At 40.4% G+C, this 23,756-nt stretch overlaps 1 protein-coding gene across 3 annotated transcripts; it reads right to left on the reverse strand.

Annotated features, from left to right (window-relative positions):
* Positions 1 to 762: 762 nt before the first annotated feature.
* Positions 763 to 23,682, reverse strand: rspry1 (ring finger and SPRY domain containing 1). 3 transcript variants are annotated; one of them, XM_058088158.1, is made up of 15 exons: positions 23,517 to 23,679; positions 22,419 to 23,025; positions 21,921 to 21,973; positions 21,349 to 21,461; positions 18,789 to 18,915; positions 17,602 to 17,660; positions 17,434 to 17,500; positions 17,236 to 17,367; positions 17,022 to 17,137; positions 12,342 to 12,485; positions 9,776 to 9,887; positions 9,589 to 9,691; positions 9,354 to 9,506; positions 7,001 to 7,105; positions 764 to 5,158 (listed from the first exon to the last, which is right to left on the reverse strand). In XM_058088158.1, the coding sequence occupies exons 2-15, from the start codon at positions 22,811 to 22,813 to the stop codon at positions 5,062 to 5,064; spliced, it is 1,776 nt and encodes a 591-aa protein (XP_057944141.1). In that variant the 5' UTR covers positions 22,814 to 23,025; positions 23,517 to 23,679; the 3' UTR covers positions 764 to 5,061. The 3 variants fall into 3 exon arrangements, with proteins under 3 accessions (XP_057944143.1, XP_057944141.1, XP_057944142.1); XM_058088159.1 differs by lacking the exon at positions 23,517 to 23,679 and adding an exon at positions 23,313 to 23,482; XM_058088160.1 differs by lacking the exon at positions 12,342 to 12,485 and having other exon boundaries at positions 763 to 5,158; positions 23,517 to 23,682.
* Between the last annotated feature and the right edge of the window lie 74 nt (positions 23,683 to 23,756).

Below are 23,756 nucleotides of genomic sequence, written 5' to 3' on the forward strand. Positions count from 1 at the left end.
GTGGATACAATTACTGCTTTTCTTTCATCAACTCAATCAAATCTTTATATATTCCAATGCATAAATATACATGAGGTTGATAGAATAACCAGAGTGAAGGAGAGAAATGGCCACAATGCTTCAGATAAAGCAGGGGTGGGCAAACTTTTTGACTCGCGGGCCGCATTGATTTAATAAAATTGACGGGGGGGGGGGGCAATATATAGTATTTTACACGTGACAGTCCATTTGTACACCTATATTTTTACACATATTTTACACATAAAAGTGTCATGCAGTCTGCTATACGTGCACTTTGAGATCATTTATTTGATGTAAAGTGCATTATAAAATTATTATTATTATTATTATTATTATTATAATTACGACCAGTCCAGGTGTACCCCGCCTCTCGCCCCAAGAAGCTGGGATAGGCTCAGCACCCCCGCAACCCTCGGAGGATAAATGGTAGAAAATGAATGAATTATTATTATTATTGTTATTATTATTATTATTATTATTATTATTACGACCAGTCCAGGGTGTACCCCGCCTCTCGCCCCAAGACAGCTGGGATAGGCTCCAGCACCCCCGCGACCCTCGTGAGGGTAAGCAGTAGAAAATGAATGTATTATTATTATTATTATTATTATTATTATTACGAAATTGATAAAACAGCTACTTCAACCATCAAAAGGTTGTCTCAAGCCATGATGCCAGGTTGTATGTTGAGTTTAAATGAAATATTTTGGAAAGAACAGGCGGGCCATATTCAAACACTTGGCGGGCCGGATGTGGCCCCCGGGCCGTAGTTTGCCCACCCCTGAGATAAAGGATGAATAATGTAATAATACTAACCGGGGAGGGCAGATTGATGCAAATATTCATAGTATGGATATATATATCGGACTGATGATAATGCTCATATTGTTAGATTTATTGATATTGTTTACAAATTCTGAATATGTTTGTGGCTACAGGAGAGCTTTAAAGTCAAAATCTTCTTGACTTATTTAGCACTATTTAGGCAATATTTGGATATTAATTTGTCAACAAATAAATCGGCTAAAATCTTCTTTGCCTTGTGTTTTTATTGTGATTATAATCATCCACACGTGAAATGCAAAAATCAAGAAATTTTCAAGTAGAATGCCTCATTATCTGCAATGTTTGGGTTCTATTTAAAGGGCGCCAGATCGATACCGGAATCTGCCTACCCGTCTCGTCAGTGTCAAGTGGTGTTATTTTTTTTTTTTTGTGTGTGTGATTTTTTTTGTTTGGTGCTAATAAAGTTGTGTAAACACGCGGACTTAAGAGTGCTGTCGTTTGCAGCAAAACAAAGACATGACAATAAATAGCATTGCAAACACACATGCTAGAACAGGGGTGGGCAAACTACGGCCCGGGGGCCACATCCGGCCCGCCAAGTGTTTGAATACGGCCCGCCCAATCTTTCCAAAGTATTTCATTTAAACTCAACATACAACCTGGCATCATGGCCTGAGCCAACCTTTTGATGGTTGTATCAATTTTGTTGTTTGACATGGTCTGTTGTTTACAAAGTGCTCCTGAAAAAAGGGACACAAGCACATAATAATAATAAAAATTAAAATAATAACTATTATATTATTATAACTATTATGATTATTATATTTATTATATTAATGCTAATTATTATATTATTATATATAATAATATTGTTATATTTGCATATTTTACATAATCATAAAATAATTATTATTTTATTTTATTTTAATTATTATTATTTTATTTTATTTTAATTATTATAATATTTTATTATTTTTTAAATATTTAAATATAAATATAAAATAATAAATAATAATAGCAGATTGCATGACAATTTTACAGATACAATAATACCAGGTGGACTGTTACGTGTAAAATATATAGTCTGCCTCCCCCCCCCCCCCGGAAATTTTGTTATATCAATGCGGCCCGCGAGTCAAAAAGTTTGCCCACCCCTGGGCTAGAATGTCGTCTTGAAAAAGACCTGAATGGGGGGAGGGGGGTTCACGATTCACATCAAAATCTATTTATCATTCTTAGCGCTGCTAGTGAGAGAGTTAAATGAGGCCCCACCACTTTGGAACCCCCCCACCACCACCGCCGCCGCCGCCGCCTTTCATTGTGTTAAATCACAGAGAATCGAGTGTGTTGTCGCAGACCGACAAACTGGGACACGGAGACGGAATCGAAGTCTGAAGTCGGGTGCTTCAACTGTACTTATTATCAACACTACCCGCACAAATAGACTCCTATTATTATACCACTGACAGTCTAAATCTGAGCTTATGGATAAAAGCATGACACACAAATGGTGGAAAATTATTACAGTACCTTATTACCATTACAGGCTCTTTCATGGTAAGATTGGATATTTAACATTTTTAACCTTTGTAAAATAAAACAAGTAAAACCCTGCTTTTTTTTTTTTTTTTGGTTTTTAAACTTTTTTACGCAGTCGTGGAACCAAGAGATGGCGATGGTAACGACACAGAGCCAAGAAAATGCTACCTTTGGGATCTACATATAGTAACGAGGCTGCGTCCTGGGCAACAGGATTTTTAAAAATGGAGGCCAAAAATCGGCACTGGACTGTTTGTTTTTGATTCAAACTAAATTTCAAGACCGGACAGACGAAAAACTTGCAATACTGAAGTTATTCCGACAAGTGAAAGAAAAACTCGTCGGAAGTCGGTATCACGTGACAAAAAATTTTTTAGGGCATGCCCAGTAAAATTTTTCCAATGTAAAAAGGTTGAAAGTGTTTTTCAACCTTTTTTGAAAACACTGGTCTAGAGCAGTGTTTTTCAACCTTTTTTGAGCCCACGGCACGTTTTTTGCTTTGGAAAAATTTTACTGGGCATGCCCTAAAAAAATTTCAAGACTGGAAAGACGAAAAACTGGCAATACTGGAAATATTCCGACAAGTGAAAGAAAAACTCGTCGGAAGTCGGTATCACGTGACGAAATTTTTTTAGGGCATGCCCAGTCAAATTTTTCCAATGTAAAAAGGTTGAAAGTGTTTTTCAACCTTTTTTGAAAACACTGGTCTAGAGCAGTGTTTTTCAACCTTTTTTGAGCCCACGGCACGTTTTTTTTGCTTTGGGAAAATTTTACTGGGCATGCCCTAAAAAAATTTCAAGACTGGACAGACGAAAAACTGGCAATACTGGAGTTATTCCGACAAGTGAAAGAAAAACTCGTCGGAAGTCGGTATCACGTGATGTTGATGTTTACGTTTTACTGGGCATGCCCAGTAAAATTTTCCAATGTAAAAAGGTTGAAAGTGTTTTTCAACCTTTTTTGAAAACACTGGTCTAGAGCAGTGTTTTTTAAACCTTTTTTGAGCCACGGCACGTTTTTTGCTTTGGAAAAATTTTACTAGGCATGCCCTAAAAAAATTTTCAAGACTGGACAGACGAAAAACTGGCAATACTGGAGTTATTCCGACAAGTGAAAGAAAAACTCGTCGGAAGTCGGTAACACGTGACGAAATTTTTTTAGGGCATGCCCAGTCAAATTTTTCCAATGTAAAAAGGTTGAAAGTGTTTTTCAACCTTTTTTGAAAACACTGGTCTAGAGCAGTGTTTTTCAACCTTTTTTGAGCCACGGCACGTTTTTTGCTTTGGAAAATTTTTTACTGGGCATGCCCTAAAAAAATGTCAAGACTGGACAGACAAAAAACTGGCAATACTGGAGTTATTCCGACAAGTGAAAGAAAAACTCGTCGGAAGTCGGTATCACGTGATGTTGATGTTTACATTTTACTGGGCATGCCCAGTAAATTTTTTTCCAATGTAAAAAGGTTGAAAGTGTTTTTCAACCTTTTTTGAAAACACTGGTCTAGAGCAGTGTTTTTTAAACCTTTTTTGAGCCACGGCACGTTTTTTGCTTTGGAAAAATTTTACTGGGCATGCCCTAAAAAAATTTCAAGACTGGACAGACGAAAAACTGGCAATACTGGAGTTATTCCGACAAGTGAAAGAAAAACTCGTCGGAAGTCGGTATCACGTGATGTTGATGCTTACGTTTTACTGGGCATGCCCAAAAAATTTCAAGACTGGACAGACGAAAAACTGGCAATACTGGAGTTATTCCGACAAGTGAAAGAAAAACTCGTCGGAAGTCGGTATCACGTGATGTTGATGTTTACTGGGCATGCCCAGTAAAATTTTTTCCAATGTAAATAACATGCCGTGGCTCAAAAAAGGTAGAAAAACACTGGTCTAGAGCAGTGTTTTTCAACCTTTTTTGAGCCTTTTTTTAGTCAATGGGGGGGTGGGCAGATCCATCGCAGTAACTAGCAAGGCATTGGGGGGGGGGACAACGCTCAAACAATAACAAAAAAAAAGGCAAAAACTTTATTATTTTGTTCACAAATAAGTTCGATTATTGTTTAACACCTTATAATTTCTCACCTGGGTGTACCCTGACTCGGCCAAAGTCAGCAGGGGTGGGGTGCATGTAGCATGCCCCCCCCCAAGTGAGGATTAAGCGTCATTGAAAACAAATGAATGAATTCACCAATCCGCAAATTTTGGCAAAAAAAAAAAAAAATCCTCTGAAAATATGCATTTTTTCTGCAGAGGTCATCATAAAAGTGCCACCATTTTTACATGTTCGTGTCGCCCACCCCCCGTATTCGTTACTACATGCACATCCCAAGGCGTGTGTATTGTGTGATTATATAGTGGCCTCGAAATATTAAGTACAGTTTCTGAAAAGAGGTTTCGCTAACCGGGTGTTGCGGATTCGAGACCGGCTTACATTGTTTCTGCTCCCGCCTTCAGAGCGTCTTATCTGGATTCCGCTCTCCGAAGAATGGAAAAGAGGAGGCGTGGCTAAATGAGTGAAAAGCTCACCCCCTCCCCCTTCGCTCGTCTCCTCTCCTACCTCTCATCACTCCTCCAATCAAGGCCTCCTCTGACCAGAACACGCCGCCGCGGTGCCTTCGCCCGCGGCACCATCCTTCAAGCCGGCTGGGCCAGAGGTTCTTAGAGGGGGTGGGGGCTGCAGGGCTTCTGCATCTCGCCTTACGGGAGAGGAGCGCGGAGCGTGTCAGGAGACGTGTGCAATGAGTCTGACGCGGGTCTGGATGTCCTGGCGGCACAGGGGGCACGTTTCTAACTGTAAGGCACACTCCATGCACATACCCCTGGAAGAATATACAAACAACAACACATTTAGTAAACAATATTACTGTAAAAGCAGCAGCCTGTACTAATATTCCCAACTATTCCCAATTTAATGAAAGGTGCCGAATTTAATGAACCGTGCACCGAACCCCTGCATATGTCCCATCATTGGAGAGGTCTTGATCATGGTAGTAGTATTGTGGTTTTTAAGGAATATAAGGTAATTTTCATTACACACACTATTATGCTAGGTGTTAGCATGCTAACATTACCATGTTAGCATTGCTGACATACCAACTTTCGTATAATAATAATAATAATAATAATAATAATAATAATAATAATAATAATAATAATAATAATAATAATAATAATAATAATAATAATACAGTAAACCTCGGATATATCGGAATTTCGCTCACAACGGACAGATAAAAATGAACCAATTTTTCTGTAATGCATTTCCAATAAAAATTCATTGCATATATCGGATTTTTTATAACGGATTTCGCCTATTTCGGACAAAATCTCCAGTCCCGTTCCAATGCATTTCCATGAAATTTCCCTCGCATATATCGGATGGCCGCATCGTGGCGCTCCGATTCGCCGAATGGTGACAGGCTATCGCTATACGACGTCATTTGCAGCGTTTGCAGCGTTGCCTGCGCGTCCAGGTACATTGGAAACATAGTCAACTTTTTATAACGGATAAAATCCCATTTACGCATATATCGGATATAAATCCCATATATGCGTAAAACGGACATTTTCCGCTATACGCATATATAACGGATTTCGCTTATATCGGACAAAACCAGTGGGAACAATTGAATCCGATATATCCGAGGTTTACTGTATTCCCAATTTTATGAAAGGTGCTGAATTTAATGACCCGTGCACCGAACCCCTGCATATGTCCCATCATTGGAGAGGTCTTGATCATGGTAGCGTGCTGTACCTTCTAGTACCTTCTGTTATTTCTTAGCACAGGCTACATTCTTGTGGTTTTTAAGGAATATAAGGTAATTTTCATAGGCACACACTATTATGCTAGGTGTTAGCATGCTAACATTACCATGTTAGCATTGCTAACATACCAACTTTCGTATAATAATAATAATAATAATAATACAGTAAACCTCGGATATATCGGACTCGGATATATCGGAAATTCGCTCACAACGGACAAATAAAAAAGAATAAATTTTTCTGTAATGCATTTCCAATAAAAATTCATTGCATATATCGGATTTTTTATAACGGATTTCGCCTATTTCGTACAAAATCTCCAGTCCCGTTCCAATGCATTTCCATGAAATTTCCGGCATATGGCATATATCGGATGGCCGCATCGTGGCGCTCCGATTCGCCGAATCGTGACAGGCTATCGCTATACGACGTCATTTGCAGCGTTTGCAGCGTTGCCAGGTACATTGGAAACATAGTCAACTTTTTATAACGGATAAAATCCCATTTACGCATATACCGGATATAAATCCCATATATGCGTAAAACGGACATTTTCCGGTATACGCATATAACGGATTTCGCTTATATCGGACAAAACCAGTGGGAACAATTGAATCCGATATATCCGAGGTTTACTGTAATACTTTTTATTTGTATAGCGCTTTTCAAGATACTCAAAAGACACTTTACAAAAGAATGAAGTTGAATAAAGCAGTATACTAGCATAGCCATTTCCACACCATGGTGCACATTATACTAAGTGCTAACATGCTAAAGTTAGCATTGTCCTCTCTGACACTTCCTTTAAATCCCCTTTCTTGAGTGAAACCGACACTGTTCCGGTGCCCGTTTTATAAAATCATATCGGGACTTCAGAGGTCGACATGACATACCCGTGTCCGCAGGGTCGCAACTCTGTGTCAGCCATGACGTCACAGCAGAGCGTGCAGCAGTTATCCCGGATGCTAACTTGTTTCAATAAAGCCAGACGCCGATGCCTTGGGGGGGGAAAGAACATAAAAAAAAAAAAAAATGTTGACTTATGCATCAACAATCATAAACAAAACAAGTTTGCTTTGATATACTGTGATGACATCACGGACGCTTTATGTGTTACTTTTTAGGTCAGGTGACTCCATAGGGAGGAAACGGTCCGACATAGGAGAGGTCAGTATTGTATTCTGATACAGTGGAACCTGTTTAAGTCGACGCCCCTTGGACTTGTAGGCACTAAGCCTGGGACAATGATTAATTAATTAATCACAATAAATAAAAATGAACTGGCCAGCCTTAAAGTATTTCCATGTGCGTGAGTCTATCGCAGGGGTGGGCAAACTACGGCCCGGGGGCCACATGCGGCCCACCAAACGTTTGAATCCGGCCCGCCAGTTGCTTTTAAGTATTTCAACTTTTAACATACCAGCTGGCAACATGACTTTCAAGTCGGATGTCTTATTCAGTAAAAAAAAATAAAAAAATAAATCCTAGTTTGATGTGGTCTGATGTTTAAAGTGCTCCTGAAAAAAAGGAAACAAGAACATATAGCTGATAGTATGACAATTAAAATTAGACAAATAATTCAAGGCGTAAAATTATTAAAAATTAATTTAAAAATTATTAAAAATTAATTTAAAAATTATTTAAAATTATTAAAAAATATTAAAAAAAATTAAAAATATTTAAATATATTAAAAATCATTAAAATTATTAAAATTATAAGTGTAAAATCACGTGTGTTAAATATATGTTCTGGCCCCCCGCACAATTTTGTTAACTCAATGCGGCCCATGAGTCAAAAAGTTTGCCCACCCCTGGTCTATCGCCTCCAGGAAGAGGGTTCACTTTGTCCATTTGTTTCAGCACCTTGCCCTGAATGGAGTGAGTCTACAGTCTGCTTAGTGGGTGGAGGCGGGGCCGGTAGGGTACACACACAGTGCAAAAGGATGTGACATCGTAGAAATTCTATTCGGGGATTGCTATATACTGTCAAATGTTTTTGTATATTTTTTTTAAATTGTACTTTTCATTCATTTTTTTTACCGCTTATCCTCACGAGGGTCGCTGGGGGAGCTGGAGCCTATCCCAGCTGTCTTGGGAAGAGGCGGGGTCCACCCTGGACTGGTGGCCAGCCAACCACAGGGCACATATAGACAAACAACCATTCACACTCACATTCATACCTATGGACAATTTGGAGTGGCTAATTAACCTAGCATGTTTTTTTTTTTTTTGGAATGTGGGAGGAAACCGGAGTACCCGGAGAAAACCCACGCATGCACGGGGAGAACATGCAAACTCCACACAGAGATGGCCGAGGGTGGAATTGAACCCTGTAAACTACATGCTAACATTAGCATGTTGACACCTAGCATAATAATGTGCACTGATAAATTGTTAAAACTAGCAGGCAAGCAATGCTAACGTTAGTATGCTAACACTTAGCAGAATGGTTTCTACCTATGAAAAATATTTTTTGTCAATTACATCGCCGCTGCGATCGAGTGGTTAGCGCGCAGACCTCACAGCTCGGAGACCAGGGTTCAATTCCACCCTCGGCCATCTCTGTGTGGAGTTTGCATGTTCTCCCCGTGCATGCGTGGGTTTTCTCCGGGTACTCCGGTTTCCTCCCACATTCCAAAAACATGCTAGGTTAATTAGCCACTCCAAATTGTCCATGAATGTGAGTGTGAATGGTTGTTTGTCTGTATGTGCCCTGGGATTGGCTGGCGACCAGGCTAGGGTGTACCCCGCCTTACGCCCGAAGACAGCTGGGATAGGCTCCAGCACCCCCCCGCGACCCTCGTGAGGAAAAGCGGTAGAAAATGAATGAATGAATGAATAATTAAGCTAGCATGTTTTTGGAATGTGGGAGGAAACCAGAGTACCAGGGAGAACATGCAAACTCCACACAAAGATACCAGAGAGTGGAATCGAACTGCTGTGTGGCCTGCGTGCTAACCACTCGGGCACTGTGCAGCTGTACCTTTCTTTAAAGTAATGTTAAAATCTCCTCTGGTCGTCGTTTTTCAAAAGCTTGCAGCCATTTTTTTTTTTTAACCGACCATGATTTTGCGGCATGTATTTCATTGGGAGACTTGCAGGTCGAGTTCTTATAAAATTCGCTTCTGGTTATGCTTATTCTTCAGGTAAAAGAAGGTTTTTGGATGGAATAACCCAAGATGACGATGTGGTCCATCTTCTTGTCGAGTTCAAAAACCGAACACGAAAACGTAAGCATCGCCCTACCTGGGTAGGATGATCTTTTCACTGGGGAGCAGCGAGGCAAAGTCGTTAAAGGTGCTGAACTTGACAGAGGGCGGGTGGCGGAAAGGCTTGGCGCCAAAGTTGAACTCACACTGCTGGTACGACATAAAACTGGCCGCCGCAAAGAAACCGGACCTGACAGATTGAGGAGAAAAAAGGTGACGGGGGGGGCGGGGGGGGGGGGGGAAACAAAAACAAAAACAATGTGTGAACTCACGTGGCTGACGAGAACACCTGTTTTTCTGGCGGCAGCTGATGTCCGTTCAGATAAAAGACCATTTGCTTTTTGCTGAGGTCCAACAGGAAGCCGATTGCATCTCCTAAAACAACGCACCGTAAAGTTTGAATTCCGCAAAGTACCCCAAACGACTAAAGATACTAAAGTCTGATTTCAAAGAACATACCCTCCTTCCAGCAGGGGTGAGTGTGAGGTTTACTGCGAGCGTTGTACCAGATGAGCTGCCTGCAGCCATCGTATGCACACGAGTACTCATCGTCGCCGATCCCGTAGCCCTCCTGCGACACATATTTGACGTATAAATAGTACTTGTCCGAGTAAAACGAGGCGAGGCGAGATACAGCGTGACCCCAAAAAGATGCGTACCCATATTTTATTCGATAAAAAATCCATTTTTCTGTTGCAGGACGTGAAAGGTGAACCTATGTATGATCATTTTCAGCTATAGTTGCCCCAAAAATGTCTTGGACAAATCAGCAGAAGATATTCTCCCCGGAGATCAATTTTGCGACAAAATCATACCAGAGTGTACAGATTCAGTTTCGAAAATGTTTCCACCAAAATCAACGATTGTTAGTTGGGTTACGACAGGGGTGGGCAAACTACGGCCCGGGGGCCACATCCGGCCCGCCAAGTGTTTGAATACGGCCCGCCCAATCTTTCAAAAGTATTTCATTTAAACTCAACATACAACCTGGCATCATGGCCTGAGCCAACCTTTTGATGGTTGTATCAATTTCGTTGTTTGACATGGTGTGTTGTTTACAAAGTGCTCCTGAAAAAAAGAGACACAAGCACATAATAATAATAAAATTAAAATAATAATTATTATATTATTATTAGAACTATTATGATTATTATATTTATTATATTAATGCTAATTATTATATTAATTATATATAATAATATTGTTATATTTGCATATTTTACACAATAATACTATAATAATTATTATTTTAATTTTATTTTAATTATTATAATATTTTATTATTTTTAAAATATTTAAATATAAATATAAAATAATAAATAATAATAGCATATTGCATGACAATTTTACAGATACAATAATACCAGGTGGACTGTTACGTGTAAAATATATATAGCCCCCCCCCCCCCCCGGAAATTTTGTTATATCAATGCGGCCCGCGAGTCAAAAAGTTTGCCCACCCCTGGGTTACGAAGTTTAGAGAGCATGGGACTGTAGTGAACTTATGTTCTAAAGCCATAGGGGGAACTTATTCCTGCAGGAATAAGAGTGCAAGGACAGAAGAAAACATTGCTGCAGTGAGGGACTCGGTAGGACGCAGCCCTAGGAAATCAGTGCGTAGACGCAGCCGAGAACTCGGAATGACAAGGGAGTCACTACGGCGTGTTCTTACGTCTGATCCGCACCTATACCCATCCAAATAAAGATCCAAAGATCCAAATAAAGCCAAAACTAACTGATGCTGACAAGGAAAAGCGACTAAGAATGTGTGAATGGTTCTGTAATGTGCTTAAAAATGACGAAAACTTTCTTGAGAACGTCTGGTTCTCAGATGAAGCCCATTTTTTGCTTTCCGGGCACGGTCAATAGCAAAAAAAAAAATGTTTTTTGGGGTTCGGAGGTTCCAGACAAAGTGCTTCAGAGGCCGCTTCATTCCGTTAAACCAGGGGTGCTCATTAAGTCGATCGCGAGCTACCGGTCGATCGCGGAGGTGGTACTGGTCGATCGCTGGTCGATCGCGGCGTGACATTACAAAAATATCATCCCGGCATCAATGCCGTCACTTGATTGATATACAGGGCAGCCATTCAGATGACAACTGAATGTTGCCCTTCGGGCGACCAATCAAATCAAACAACATCTCTAAGTGCAGCAGAACTTACGATGTCAGCCTATCATCCATCCCCGTTACTTGATTGACATACAGGACAACCAGTCAGATGACACCTAAATTTTGACCTTTAGGTCACCGCTCATGCGTAAACAACGATGCAAAGTGCTAAGCTAGTCGGCGAATTGCGTTAAGCCCTCGCTAAAGTTTATGGTCACTAAAATGAGTGAAGGAGCTGGACCAAGTAAAAAGGCAAAAACATATCACTTCCATACGGATATGGAATATTATACGGATATTGTGATACAGATATTATCCATGACTGATAAACATTTGGAAGTGTGCTTGAGGCTGGCCATCAGCAGCTACTGTCCAGACTATGCATCCCTGGCTGGTTCAATTCAGTGCAAGTCATCAAAGTAAACTCAGGTAATTACAAAAAATGTTAATAGTTAATTATGTGTGTTTTGCAATATTGGCTCATTTGGTTATGTAAGGTACATCAACATACATTGTACGTACAAATAATCCTCAATACATTTGAAAATAAATAGATGTTTTGCATTTTTGTAAGTGGCTAGATCATTTTGACTCGGTCATTTTAAAAGTAGCTCGCATGCTGAAAAAGTGTGAGCACCCCTGCGTTAAACGTACTTCCTGTCTATGTCCACGGAATGGTGGACATTTGGAACACATCTCGGGAAAGCCATAAATTGACTAAAATTTAACAGAAATAGCTGAAACTCTGGTGAATGGTCTTCCATAAACTGAATAATGTGTGGTTGTAATTTGAAATAAATAGCTTTTTAATCAAAGTCACAATAGAAATTTTCATGGGTACGCATCTTTTTGGTTGTAATGTGTATGTATGTAATGTATGTAAATGTAAATGTAATGTAATAGAAGAAATAGTACATGGTTGAGGAACTTGCTGTCCTTGGTGGCCCATCCGATTTGCATCACACCAGATGTAATGACCGTCACTTCATAGTACCAAACGCCAGAATCCACGCAGAACGTACAACGCACGCTCTCAAAGGAGGAGGCGTCACAACGTGCCTGGAAAAAAAAAAAAAGTACAAACTAAGTACTGGTACTGAAAGATATGCAATTTCAGCAATCCAATAATGCTTTTTTTTTTTCAACTTTTCTGACCTATAAATGAAGAGCTTGCAACCAAAAGGCGCTAAATCCATTTTGACTGATTTCATTGAGAAAATCAATGATTTTTAACTACGCACATATCAATCTATTTGGTCATCAAGTCTATATTGCAAATGAAAGAGCTATCAATATAGGTCATAAAAATGCATGCTATAAAAATCCTGCACACACCATGTATTTTATATATTTTTTTTAATTAATTTTTTTTTTTCGGATTTAGCGCTTTTTGGCTGAAATAAATTTGAAGTCACCTTTAACTTCTTCTGCTGGAATCTCTGATTGACTGATATGAGAAATGTAAGAATATTACCTTAATACCTTTGTAACTATAAATTGTTAGAGGTACCCAGGCTAACATGCATAAATATAGAGGTAGGGATTATCATTATTATTATCATTAATTATTACTTTACAAAAAATAGTAATAATGGACAGCAAGACATCATTGCTTCAAAAATTGGTTTGAGCACAGACCTAAAACCTTGCTTCCTAATGCACACAAGACTAGACACACACAAACTAATAAACACGTCTAAAAACCTCAGGTAGGGTTTAACAAGAAGAAACTGATGTTTTGGTTGGTCACCTGTCCCGACACGGTCTCAAGTTCTTGTTTTTTTAATGCGGGGTGCTCACACTTTTTCAGCATGCGAGCTACTTTTAAAATGACCGAGTCAAAATGATCTACCCACTACAAAAATGCAAAACATCTATTTATTTTCAAATGTATTGAGGATTATTTGTACGTACAATGTATGTTGATGTACCTTACATAACCAAATGAGCCAATATTGCAAAACACACATAATTAACTATTAACATTTTTTGTAATTACCTGAGTTTACTTTGATGACTTGCACTGAATTGAATCAGCCAGGGATGCATAGTCCGGACAGTAGCTGCTGATGGCCAGCCTCAAGCACACTTCCAAATGTTTATCAGTCATGGATAATATCCGTATCATAATATCCGTATAATATTCCATATCCGTATGGAAGTGATAGGTTTTTTGCCTTTTTACTTGGTCCAGTTTTTGCCTTTTTACTTGGTCCAGCTCCTTCACTCATTTTAGTGACCATAAACTTTAGCGAGGGCTTAAAATCTCGCAATTCGCCGACTAGTTTAGCACTTTGCATCGTTGTTTACGCATGAGCGGTGACCTAAAGGTCAAAATTCAGTTGTCATCTGATTGGTTGTCCTGTATGTCAATCAAGTAACGGGGATGGATGATAGGCTGACATCGTAAGTTCTGCTGCACTTAGAGACGTCGTTTGATTTGATTGGTCGCCCGAAGGGCAACATTCAGTTGTCATCTGAATGGCTGCCCTGTATGTCAATCAAGTGACGACATTGATGCTGGGATGATATTTTTTTTAATGTCATGCCGCGATCGACCAGCGATCGACCAGTACCACCTCCGCGATCGACCGGTAGATCGCGATCGACTTAATGAGCACCCCTGTTTTAATGCATAAGATTAGACACATGCAATACAGAAAATAAGTAAATGTCACAAAAAAAGTGGGCTAATAAATTGACACACAAAGACTGCGGATTTCAGAAAATAACAGATGAAATCTCTACACTCTAAAACAGAGGTAGGGAACCTATGGCTCGGGAGCCAGGTAGGGCTCTTTTGATGACTGTATCTGGCTCTCAAGCATTTCTTACCACAATAAAAATGTATTTTTGCTAACATTTTAAAGTAAACATCACAGAAATAATATTAAATTAAATAATATTAAAAAATCAACAACTTTTTTATGCATTTTAATTCGTCCATCTATTTTCTACCGCAATACGGCCGACCATATCCATCTTTCTTGAATATATTTTCCAGGTCAAACACCAAAACTCGATTACTACTGGGTAATGCGGTAGTCTACCTCGGTCATTGAGATGTCAACATGTAAATATTAACTTTCCTCCTTTAGTCAAATAGTCACCTAGCTAAAGCTGCAGAACCAAGCCTTCTGACAAAGATGGACAAAAGAATGAAATATACGGAGTATGGTGCAAAATTATGCAGCAGCAGAAGTTGCATTAATGGCAGCAAGTATTTGATTTATTATTAGACACTGCGCTGCTCACGAAAGTGTGCTGGCCACACCCCATTGGCGTGGGGTAGTGTGCCTGGTCTATGTAATTAGAGCCCATTATATCTAAAACTGTTGGACTTACATAAAAATGCACACATTTTATTGCATTCAATGTTTAAAAAAATGTATATGGCTCTCACAGATACACATTTTAAAATATCTGGTCTTCATGGCTCTCTTAGCCAAAAAGGTTCCCGACCCCTGCTCTACAAGAAGCAATGAAGTCTGTAAAATTAAATAAATTAAAAATAAAAAATCACAAAATTTTTAACTGTAATGATGAAAATGGTAATATTAATGATGATTATAATGATGGTAATAATGATAAAGATTCTAACAATAATCATAATAATAATAATAATAATATTACAATGAAAATAATAACAGGGGAAACAAGACAGTGGCATGAACATGATTATATCCTGCAAAAAGGGGTAGGCATTTATAAGCTTTTGCTTCAGCCTACTCCTTTTGGGCTTGGGATCAGATAGTTGAATACAAATGTATATAATGGAAAGTTATATTTTCATTGATGGAAGAAATGCACTGTAATGATTCACATATTTGCCCAAATAAAGGGAAAAAAAAATGGCATTGTTGTAAAAGAATGTAAGGTGCTTTAATGTGCTATGCTAATAAAATAATTACAACACAGAAGCCATTCTCAACATACAATACAAAATAATTATTATGAATTAAATGAATAAAAATGTTATTAAAAGCAGCGCTCATATTTGACAAAAATCATCTCATTACATTGTATGTTTTTTAGTACAAGAAGTAAAATAATGTTTCTCATGAAAGTCGGAGGTGTCAAGGTAGAGACGTGCCTTTTATGGCGTAAAAAAAAAACTTCCATGTTACAGAATACTGTAAAAACACAATTTGTGTTCTCCTGAATTGCATAACATACTGTAACTATCATACGTGTACTTCATGTACACAAACAAAACAGGATACTGGCTTTCTGTATGTGCAGTGCCAATTGGATTCTTCTCTCTGATTGGTCAGATTATCAATAGATGGGAAACTCGGGCCAATCAGAATAAAGAATAAAGAAAGGGATTTAGCTCCTTTTGGTTGAAATCTGAAACGGAAATAGCGCCTTTTGGTTGAAAGCATACATTTCATATCACTTTTTTTCATATTTTTTAAAATGATTTCAAGACCAAAATATGTGATTTGGATACACATGACAGAGGTCTATTAAACTCATGAAAAAACATGCAACTTAGTGAAAATTGGATTTAGCGCCTTTTGGTTGCAAGCTCTTCAAATGTTACAATGTTGAATTGTCGTCTTCATGAAAGTGTTGGAACGGAGCCCAGAAAAAAGTCGTTTTTTTTTTTTCTAATTTGTGACGTTAATGCAATCTGGACTTCCTTATATGGACTGCACTCAGTACACATGGACCTACGTACGCCCAAGTCCTCGGGACAACTTGGGAGTGAGACCAATTATAGCGGAGTGGGCGTATGTCGCAATCAGCAGATCAATTAAGCTCATTACTGGTTCAAAATGGCTGACAAAATCATTCATTCATTCATTTTCTACCGCTTTTTCCTCACGGGGGTCGCGGGGGTTGCTGGAGCCTATCCCAGCTGTCTTCGGGCGAGAGGCGGGGTACACCCTGGACTGGTCGCCAGCCAATCACATAGACAAACAACCATTCACACTCACATTCATACCTATGGACAATTTGGAGTGGCTAATTAACCTAGCATGTTTTTTTTTGGAATGTGGGAGGAAACCGGAGTACCCGGAGAAAACCCATGCATGCACGGGGAGAACATGCAAACTCCACACAGAGATGCCCGAGGGTGGAATTGAACCCTGGTCTCCTAGCTGTGAGGTCTGCGCGCTAACCACTAGACCACCGTGCCGCCCCGGAAGTCATTCATTCATTCATTTTCTACCGCTTTTCCTCACGAGGGTCGCGGGGGTTGCTGGAGCCTATCCCAGCTGTCTTCGGGCGAGAGGCGGGGTACACCCTGGACTGGTCGCCAGCCAATCACAGGGCACATATAGACAAACAACCATTCACACTCACATTCATACCTATGGACAATTTGGAGTGGCTAATTAACCTAGCATGTTTTTTTTTTTGGAATGTGGGAGGAAACCGGAGTACCCGGAGAAAACCCACGCATGCACGGGGAGAACATGCAAACTCCACACCGAGATGCCCGAGGGTGGAATTGAACCCTGGTCTCCTAGCTGTGAGGTCTGCGCGCTAACCACTAGACCGCCGTGCCGCCCGCTGACAAAATCATTAAAGATTAATTGAAATTGTATTAAAAGTACATTTGAGGCTAATTTCAGAGCGACTTACCTCTAATCCGCTCGGGGAGATCTTGAGGTACTCGCTGACGTCGTTGCTGTTGAGCATGGCGTTGATATGGGTGAGGTTGACCTTCTCGTAGGTGAACTGACGCCCTTCCTTCAGAACTGGAACGCGAGGACAGAAGACTAGACATCAGCAAAACCTTCGTTGTCGAAACTCAGCCACACAATATCTCCGTATCGGGATAGCGAGGACCACTCACAAAGGTTGTCCAAGCTCCACTGTGAGCAGAATCCAACCTGCCTCTTCAGGTAGTCTGGATGCTCTGACCAAGACTCCAACACGGCAAGTCTGTTGCTTATGCAGGACTCGGATACTGTCAGTTTGTTCTCACCTGAGGACGGCAAACGAGACCATTGGTAAAGTCGTACCTTTGTCTTATTTCTTGGAGTGAACTTACTGGTCTGAGAGAACTTCTCCAAAGCGATGAGAGCAAACAACATGACCGTGGGGTGCGCCTCAGAGCTCTGGAGTCGGAAACACATGAAATACAAAACCGAGGGAATTACTTTGCTGACTTTACCGCTACTATGATTCCTCAGTGATCCAATTATTGTGCTTTGCTCACCAGGCTTTCCAGAAGATACTCCAGAGTTCCAGGGCTCAACAGTCCAATACTGGCCGGGCCTTGTAAAAGGAGACATCAAATTAAGATAAATTAAGAGTGATAAGTAATACTAATAATGGACAGCAAGACATCATTGCTTCAAAAATTGGTTTGAGCACAGACCTAAAACCTTGCTTCCTAATGCACACAAGACTAGACACACACAAACTAATAAACACGTCTAAAAACCTCAGGTCACCTGTCCCGACACGGTCTCAAGTTCTTGTTTTTTTAATGCATAAGATTAGACACATGCAATACAGAAAATAAGTAAATGTCACAAAAAAAAGTGGGCTAATAAATTGACACACAAAGACTGCGGATTTCAGAAAATAACAGATGAAATCTCTACACTCTACAAGAAGCAATGAAGTCTGTAAAATTAAGTAATTAAAAATAAAAAATCACAAAATTTTTAACTATAATGATGAAAATGGTAATATTAATGATGATTATAATGATGGTAATAATGTTTATAACAATAATGATAATAATAATAATATTACAATGAAAATAATAACAGGGGAAACAAGACAGTGGCATGAACATGATTATCATTCATTCATTCATTCATTTTCTACCGCTTTTTCCTCACGAGGGTCGCGGGGGGTGCTGGAGCCTATCCCAGCTGTCTTCGGGCGAGAGGCGGGGTACACCCTGGACTGGTCGCCAGCCAATCACAGGGCACATATAGACAAACAACCATTCACACTCGCATTCATACCTATGGACAATTTGGAGTGGCTAATTAACCTAGCATGTTTTTGGAATGTGGGAGGAAACCGGAGTACCCGGACAAAACCCACGCATGCACGGGGAGAACATGCAAACTCCACACAGAGATGGCCGAGGGCGGGGACCGAACCCTGGTCTCCTAGCTGTGAGGTCTGCGCACTAACCACCAGACCGCCGTGCCGCCCTGAACATGATTATATCCTGCAAAAAGGGGTAGGCATTTATAAGCTTTTGCTTCAGCCTACTCCTTTTGGGCTAGTTGAATATATATATATATATATAGTTGAATACAAATGTAAATAATGGAAAGTTATATTTTGATTGATGTAAGAAATGCACTGTAATGATTCACATATTTGCCCAAATAAAGGGAAAAAAAAAAAAAAAGTCAGTGTGACAAGGTAAACACGTACCAGCCAGCTTCTCAGCCAGACATCCCAGGACAGCTGTGGTGTTTCTGTGCTTGGCGGGGCTCAGCGCGTCCTGTCGGGCCACGGCCGCACTCAGACTCAGCATGTCTGAGAGCTTCTGAAGAGCATCCTGAAGACCACAGAAATCACTCACTCAAAACACAATGGTTTTCAGGAAGAAGACCAACGCTAATCCTTACAAATTTAAAGCACTGCTTTTTTTTAACGCATGTTTACAATGACATGCCATGGGTACACGGCAATATTTATACCTTTAGCATTACCATTTAGCATTATATCTTTAGCACAGGGGTGCTTATTAAGTCGATCGCGAGCTACCGGTCGATCGCGGAGGTGGTACTGGTCGATCGCTGGTCGATCGCGGCGTGACATTAAAAAAATATCATCCCAGCGTCAATGCCGTCACTTGATTGATATCAAATCAAATCAAATCAACTTTATTCGTAGAGCACTTTTCCTGCAAGGAGATGCAACACAAAGTGCTTTCCAGAATTAAAACAATTACCACAATTAAAAAGGAAAACAATGAAGAAAAAAGAAAGCCCCTCCTTCCCACCCTCCATACTCGACCCACACACACACACACACACACACACACACACACGCAAGCACACAATCACCCACAGTAGGGAGACATGGCATGGTACTGAGGAACAAGGAAACGCCAACTTTGGGGCCGTCCACACTGGGAGAAGCTGCAGGCCGTGCCATCGGAGGACCAGCACCCGGGCCCTCCGACTCAGTTAGACGGGCGGACCCCCACATTAAAAGGGAGGAACCCCCCCAGCTGGCCGTGTCGAAGGGACCCAAGGATGGCACCCCCTCAGCATACCCCAAACAGCCCCCAGTGTGGAGGACCCCCCTGAGGAAACACTGGAGTTGGAGCTAAAGACTAAGACCATAAAATAGGACTAAAAGATAAAACGTAACACTGGAGTTAAAAACTGAAGATTGAGAGCATAAAATAGGACTAACAAGATAAAAACAAAACACTGGAGTTAAAAGGTGAAGATTGAGAGCATAAAATAGGACTAACAAGATAAAAACACTGGAGTTAAAAGGTGAAGAATAAGAACATAAAATAGGACTAAAAGATAAAACATAACACTGGAGTTAAAAACTGAAGATTGAGAGCATAAAATAGGACTAACAAGATAAAAACACTGGAGTTAAAAGGTGAAGAATAAGAACATAAAATAGGACTAAAAGGATGAAAACATAATAAAAGCTTAACAATATTAGTTAAAAGCCTGATTAAAAAGGTGTGTCTTTAATCTTCTTTTAAAAATATCAACAGTCTCCGCAGTCCTGAGGCTCTCTGGCAGGCTGTTCCACAGGTGGGGGCCATAGTGGCTAAATGCTGCCTCACCGTGGGTTTTTGTTCTGGGTTTTGGTTTCGCTAAAAGGCCAGTGCCGGAGTGCCGGAGGACCGCAGGGTCCGCGGGGGTTGATATGGTAAAAGCAGATCAGATAAATAAGAAGGGGCAAAGCCGTTAAGACATTTAAAAACCAGTAAGAGAATCTTAAAATCGATCCTGAAGCGGACGGGGAGCCAATGCAGCGACTTTAAAACCAGTGTAATGTGCTCCAGGGCACATATACAGGGCAGCCATTCAGATGACAACTGAATGTTGCCCTTCGGGCGACCAATCAAATCAAACGACGTCTCTAAGTGCAGCAGAACTTACGATGTCAGCCTATCATCCATCCCCGTTACTTGATTGACATACAGGACAACCAGTCGGATGACAACTGAATTTTGACCTTTAGGTCACCGCTCATGCGTAAACAACGATGCGAAGTGCTAAGCTAGTCGGCGAATTGCGAGATTTTAAGCCCTCGCTAAAGTTTATAGTCACTAAAATGAGTGAAGGAGCTGGACCAAGTAAAAAGGCAAAAACTGGACCAAGTAAAAAGGCAAAAAACATATCACTTCCATACGGATATGGAATATTATACGGATATTATGATACGGATATTATCCATGACTGATAAACATTTGGAAGTGTGCTTGAGGCTGGCCATCAGCAGCTACTGTCCGGACTATGCATCCCTGGCTGATTCAATTCAGTGCAAGTCATCAAAGTAAACTCAGGTAATTACAAAAAATGTTAATAGTTAATTATGTGTGTTTTGCAATATTGACTCATTTGGTTATGTAAGGTACATCAACATACATTGTACGTACAAATAATCCTCAATACATTTGAAAATAAATAGATGTTTTGCATTTTTGTAGTGGGTAGATCATTTTGACTCGGTCATTTTAAAAGTAGCTCGCATGCTGAAAAAGTGTGTGCACCCCTGCTTTAGCATATGACACCCGGCAAATTACACTAATGTGTCACTAATGGAGCAGAAACCAGGCCTCATTCAAAGCAACCGCAAACACTGTGCCCTTTAGACAGGAAAAATTAGCTTATTAGCTTAATTAGTCATGTCATGATCTGAAAACATGCTCTCTTCTATCGTGGACTTGTATCATCACCTCTTTGTGCCTCTCGTATGAATACATCTTTACGTTCATTGTGTTATGTCGTACCTTAGTGGGCAGGGGACACTCGTCCAATAGAAGTGTGATGACCGCAGGACCGAGCGGGTCGTCCAATGGTATCACTCGAATCAGGGACTGGACAACCTCGAGCCAGCCGTCGTCTGATGAAAGAGAAAAATGACAAATTTGAGCTTCAACGTTGCTAGAAAGTGATGTTTGAGGAACGTAATTTAAATAATGCATGTGATTTTATTCATTATTCTGGTTTATGTGAGTCACGCCAATGCAGTCATCGAGTTGGGATCATGCAAAATCTTGCCCAATACATTTTTATGCAGATCCAAATAAAAGGGGCACCTTTGGGGGTCATTTTCCAATGGTCCTTGAAACAAGGTACAAATAAAGTCATTTCATTTTGAATGATGTATGTGATTAGATATTGCAATAATGTAATTATTCATCTATTGCACAAGCTTAGATGTTGTGTTCAGATAGCTTAGCATATACATAAACGTATTCATGTCTGCACCCTTCAATTTTTCCTTTCATTTTTCAATATTATACATATTATACAATATTATGTAATATATATACAATATTACAAATGTAAAAGTACTTACCCGTCTCCGCCATCTCGTGTAAAGTGATCATGGAATAAGGAGGCTCTTGGTCACTGCAAAGTAAGTATATATGTGTAAATAATAAACAACTTATGTGTTTTTGAAAAATACAGACATTTTTATGAGAATATGCCTCCCGGAGTTCTGAAAAGCTTTTCACATAAAAAAAAATAAATAAATAAAAAACAATATCACGTTTTGTCAAAGCATTTTCCTGCTGGAAAATGTTGACTGAATTGACATGCGCGACAGTGCCCTCTGCTGGATTCATAGCTTTCTATTTAAGTTAGCATCAAAAATAAAAACAATCATTGACTATTTTATCCATGAATAACAAAAACATATGTTTCAAGCTGTAGTGTTTGAGGTCATTTCTATGAAGAAGTTTCTTATATTAAAGTAAATATATTTATATTAAATGGAGTTTATCATCGATTTAACAAATATTTAATGACACGACCTGATGATGTAGTAGTGAGCAAGATGGAAGTATCTTACTTGTCTACAAGGGTCCTGATGACAGCCAGAGTGTCCAGCACCAGGCCATCCACGTTCTGCTTCTTCCGCCGGGGCTCGTGGGGACCACGCCCCCTACGCGGGGGTCTGACGGGGTCCCTCGGGCGACCGCTACGAGAATCTCCCGCGTCTACGCCCGCACCTGTACCGTGATCCGCCCGCCTGGGTTGTCCTCGTGACCCCCTGGAGGCCCTGGACGCCCTGTGATGATGGTCCTCCAAGTCGCTATCATCCCGGCACACGCAGCTATTACCCATGGCTCCACGGCCGGCGAGGGTGTCCCACAGGGTCGGAAAGGTGTTTGCGGAGGAAAGGAAGAGCAGAACCTGTGCAAGGCTCCTGCAGGCACAGTAACTGATCCAGGCAGCTACTATCATATCATTTGATGAGCTGGGTTATGGGGGGTTCTCGTCCCACAGAGCAGGTTTGTGTCAGCACAAATGATCATAGTGACTCCAAGCGGGGATGCGGGGATGAGGGATTAAGTTTGGGTTTAATAATTTATGTAAGTGGGTTGACGTGCCGACGGGGGTCAGGTGATGTGCTGAATTCTTTGAACATCATAAATCCGGAACCTGGTCTTATAGCACTGCGGGAAAGCAGAAGACTCAAATGTAAGGCATTTAGTTTACATCTCATTTACATTTTAGAGGGAAAGAAACACATGCACTTCCTATTTTGTAAATTGAGTTATTCTGCAAGCCAGGTAGACATCATCATGATAACAATAATAATAATAAAGACACTGACATCGTTGTTGTTGATAAACAACAGTTCAACAGTTAGCCTGCTAGCTAGCAAGCATTCTTCCCATAATGGTAGAAAATGAAGCCACGGGTATAAAAAGTCCTATCCACAATTTCAAGGCACACTTACGTCTTTATCGCTTGGAAACACGACACAGTTCGCAGACCAAAGCAGAGAATCAGCTAAGAAGACAGATTACTAGCCATGCTAGCTTACGGCTAAACAGCTGCTCGATGAAAGGCAGCCTGGCCGTGACTGTCGAAGTGTACAAGTTAGCAAACACGAGTGAACTAGGCGTGGTTCCGTGGCGGGGCCAAAGTGGTTCATATTTACCTGACAAGCGTGTAACCCGCAGGAAGACACATTTGTGGAAGGCTACAACGGAACATGCATTCAGCTACACTAGCTAAACGTGTCAATAGCAAAAGACGATACGGGCTAGCTTGCTAAATGCTAAGTTCCGTAGCGTAGGCAGCTAGCTAGCATCAGCTGAGAGATGCAGCGGAGGGGGTTTGACGGACGAGCCAGTGTTTGCTTCCAATTAAAATTATTTTTTAAATATTAAAAAGGTTT

The sequence above is a fragment of the Doryrhamphus excisus genome, chromosome 11, assembly GCF_030265055.1.
Source record: "Doryrhamphus excisus isolate RoL2022-K1 chromosome 11, RoL_Dexc_1.0, whole genome shotgun sequence".
Lineage (NCBI taxonomy): Eukaryota > Metazoa > Chordata > Actinopteri > Syngnathiformes > Syngnathidae > Doryrhamphus > Doryrhamphus excisus.

Coding starts and splice junctions, on each gene's coding strand:
- rspry1 (XM_058088158.1), bottom strand. CDS start 22,813: ATGATAGTAGCTGCCTGGATCAGTTACTGTGCCTGCAGGAGCCTTGCA. Junction 21,462..21,920: donor ACACGAGATGGCGGAGACGG/GTAAGTACTTTT, acceptor CTCTTTCATCAG/ACGACGGCTGGCTCGAGGTT. Junction 17,501..17,601: donor AGTATCTTCTGGAAAGCCTG/GTGAGCAAAGCA, acceptor TTCCGACTCCAG/AGCTCTGAGGCGCACCCCAC.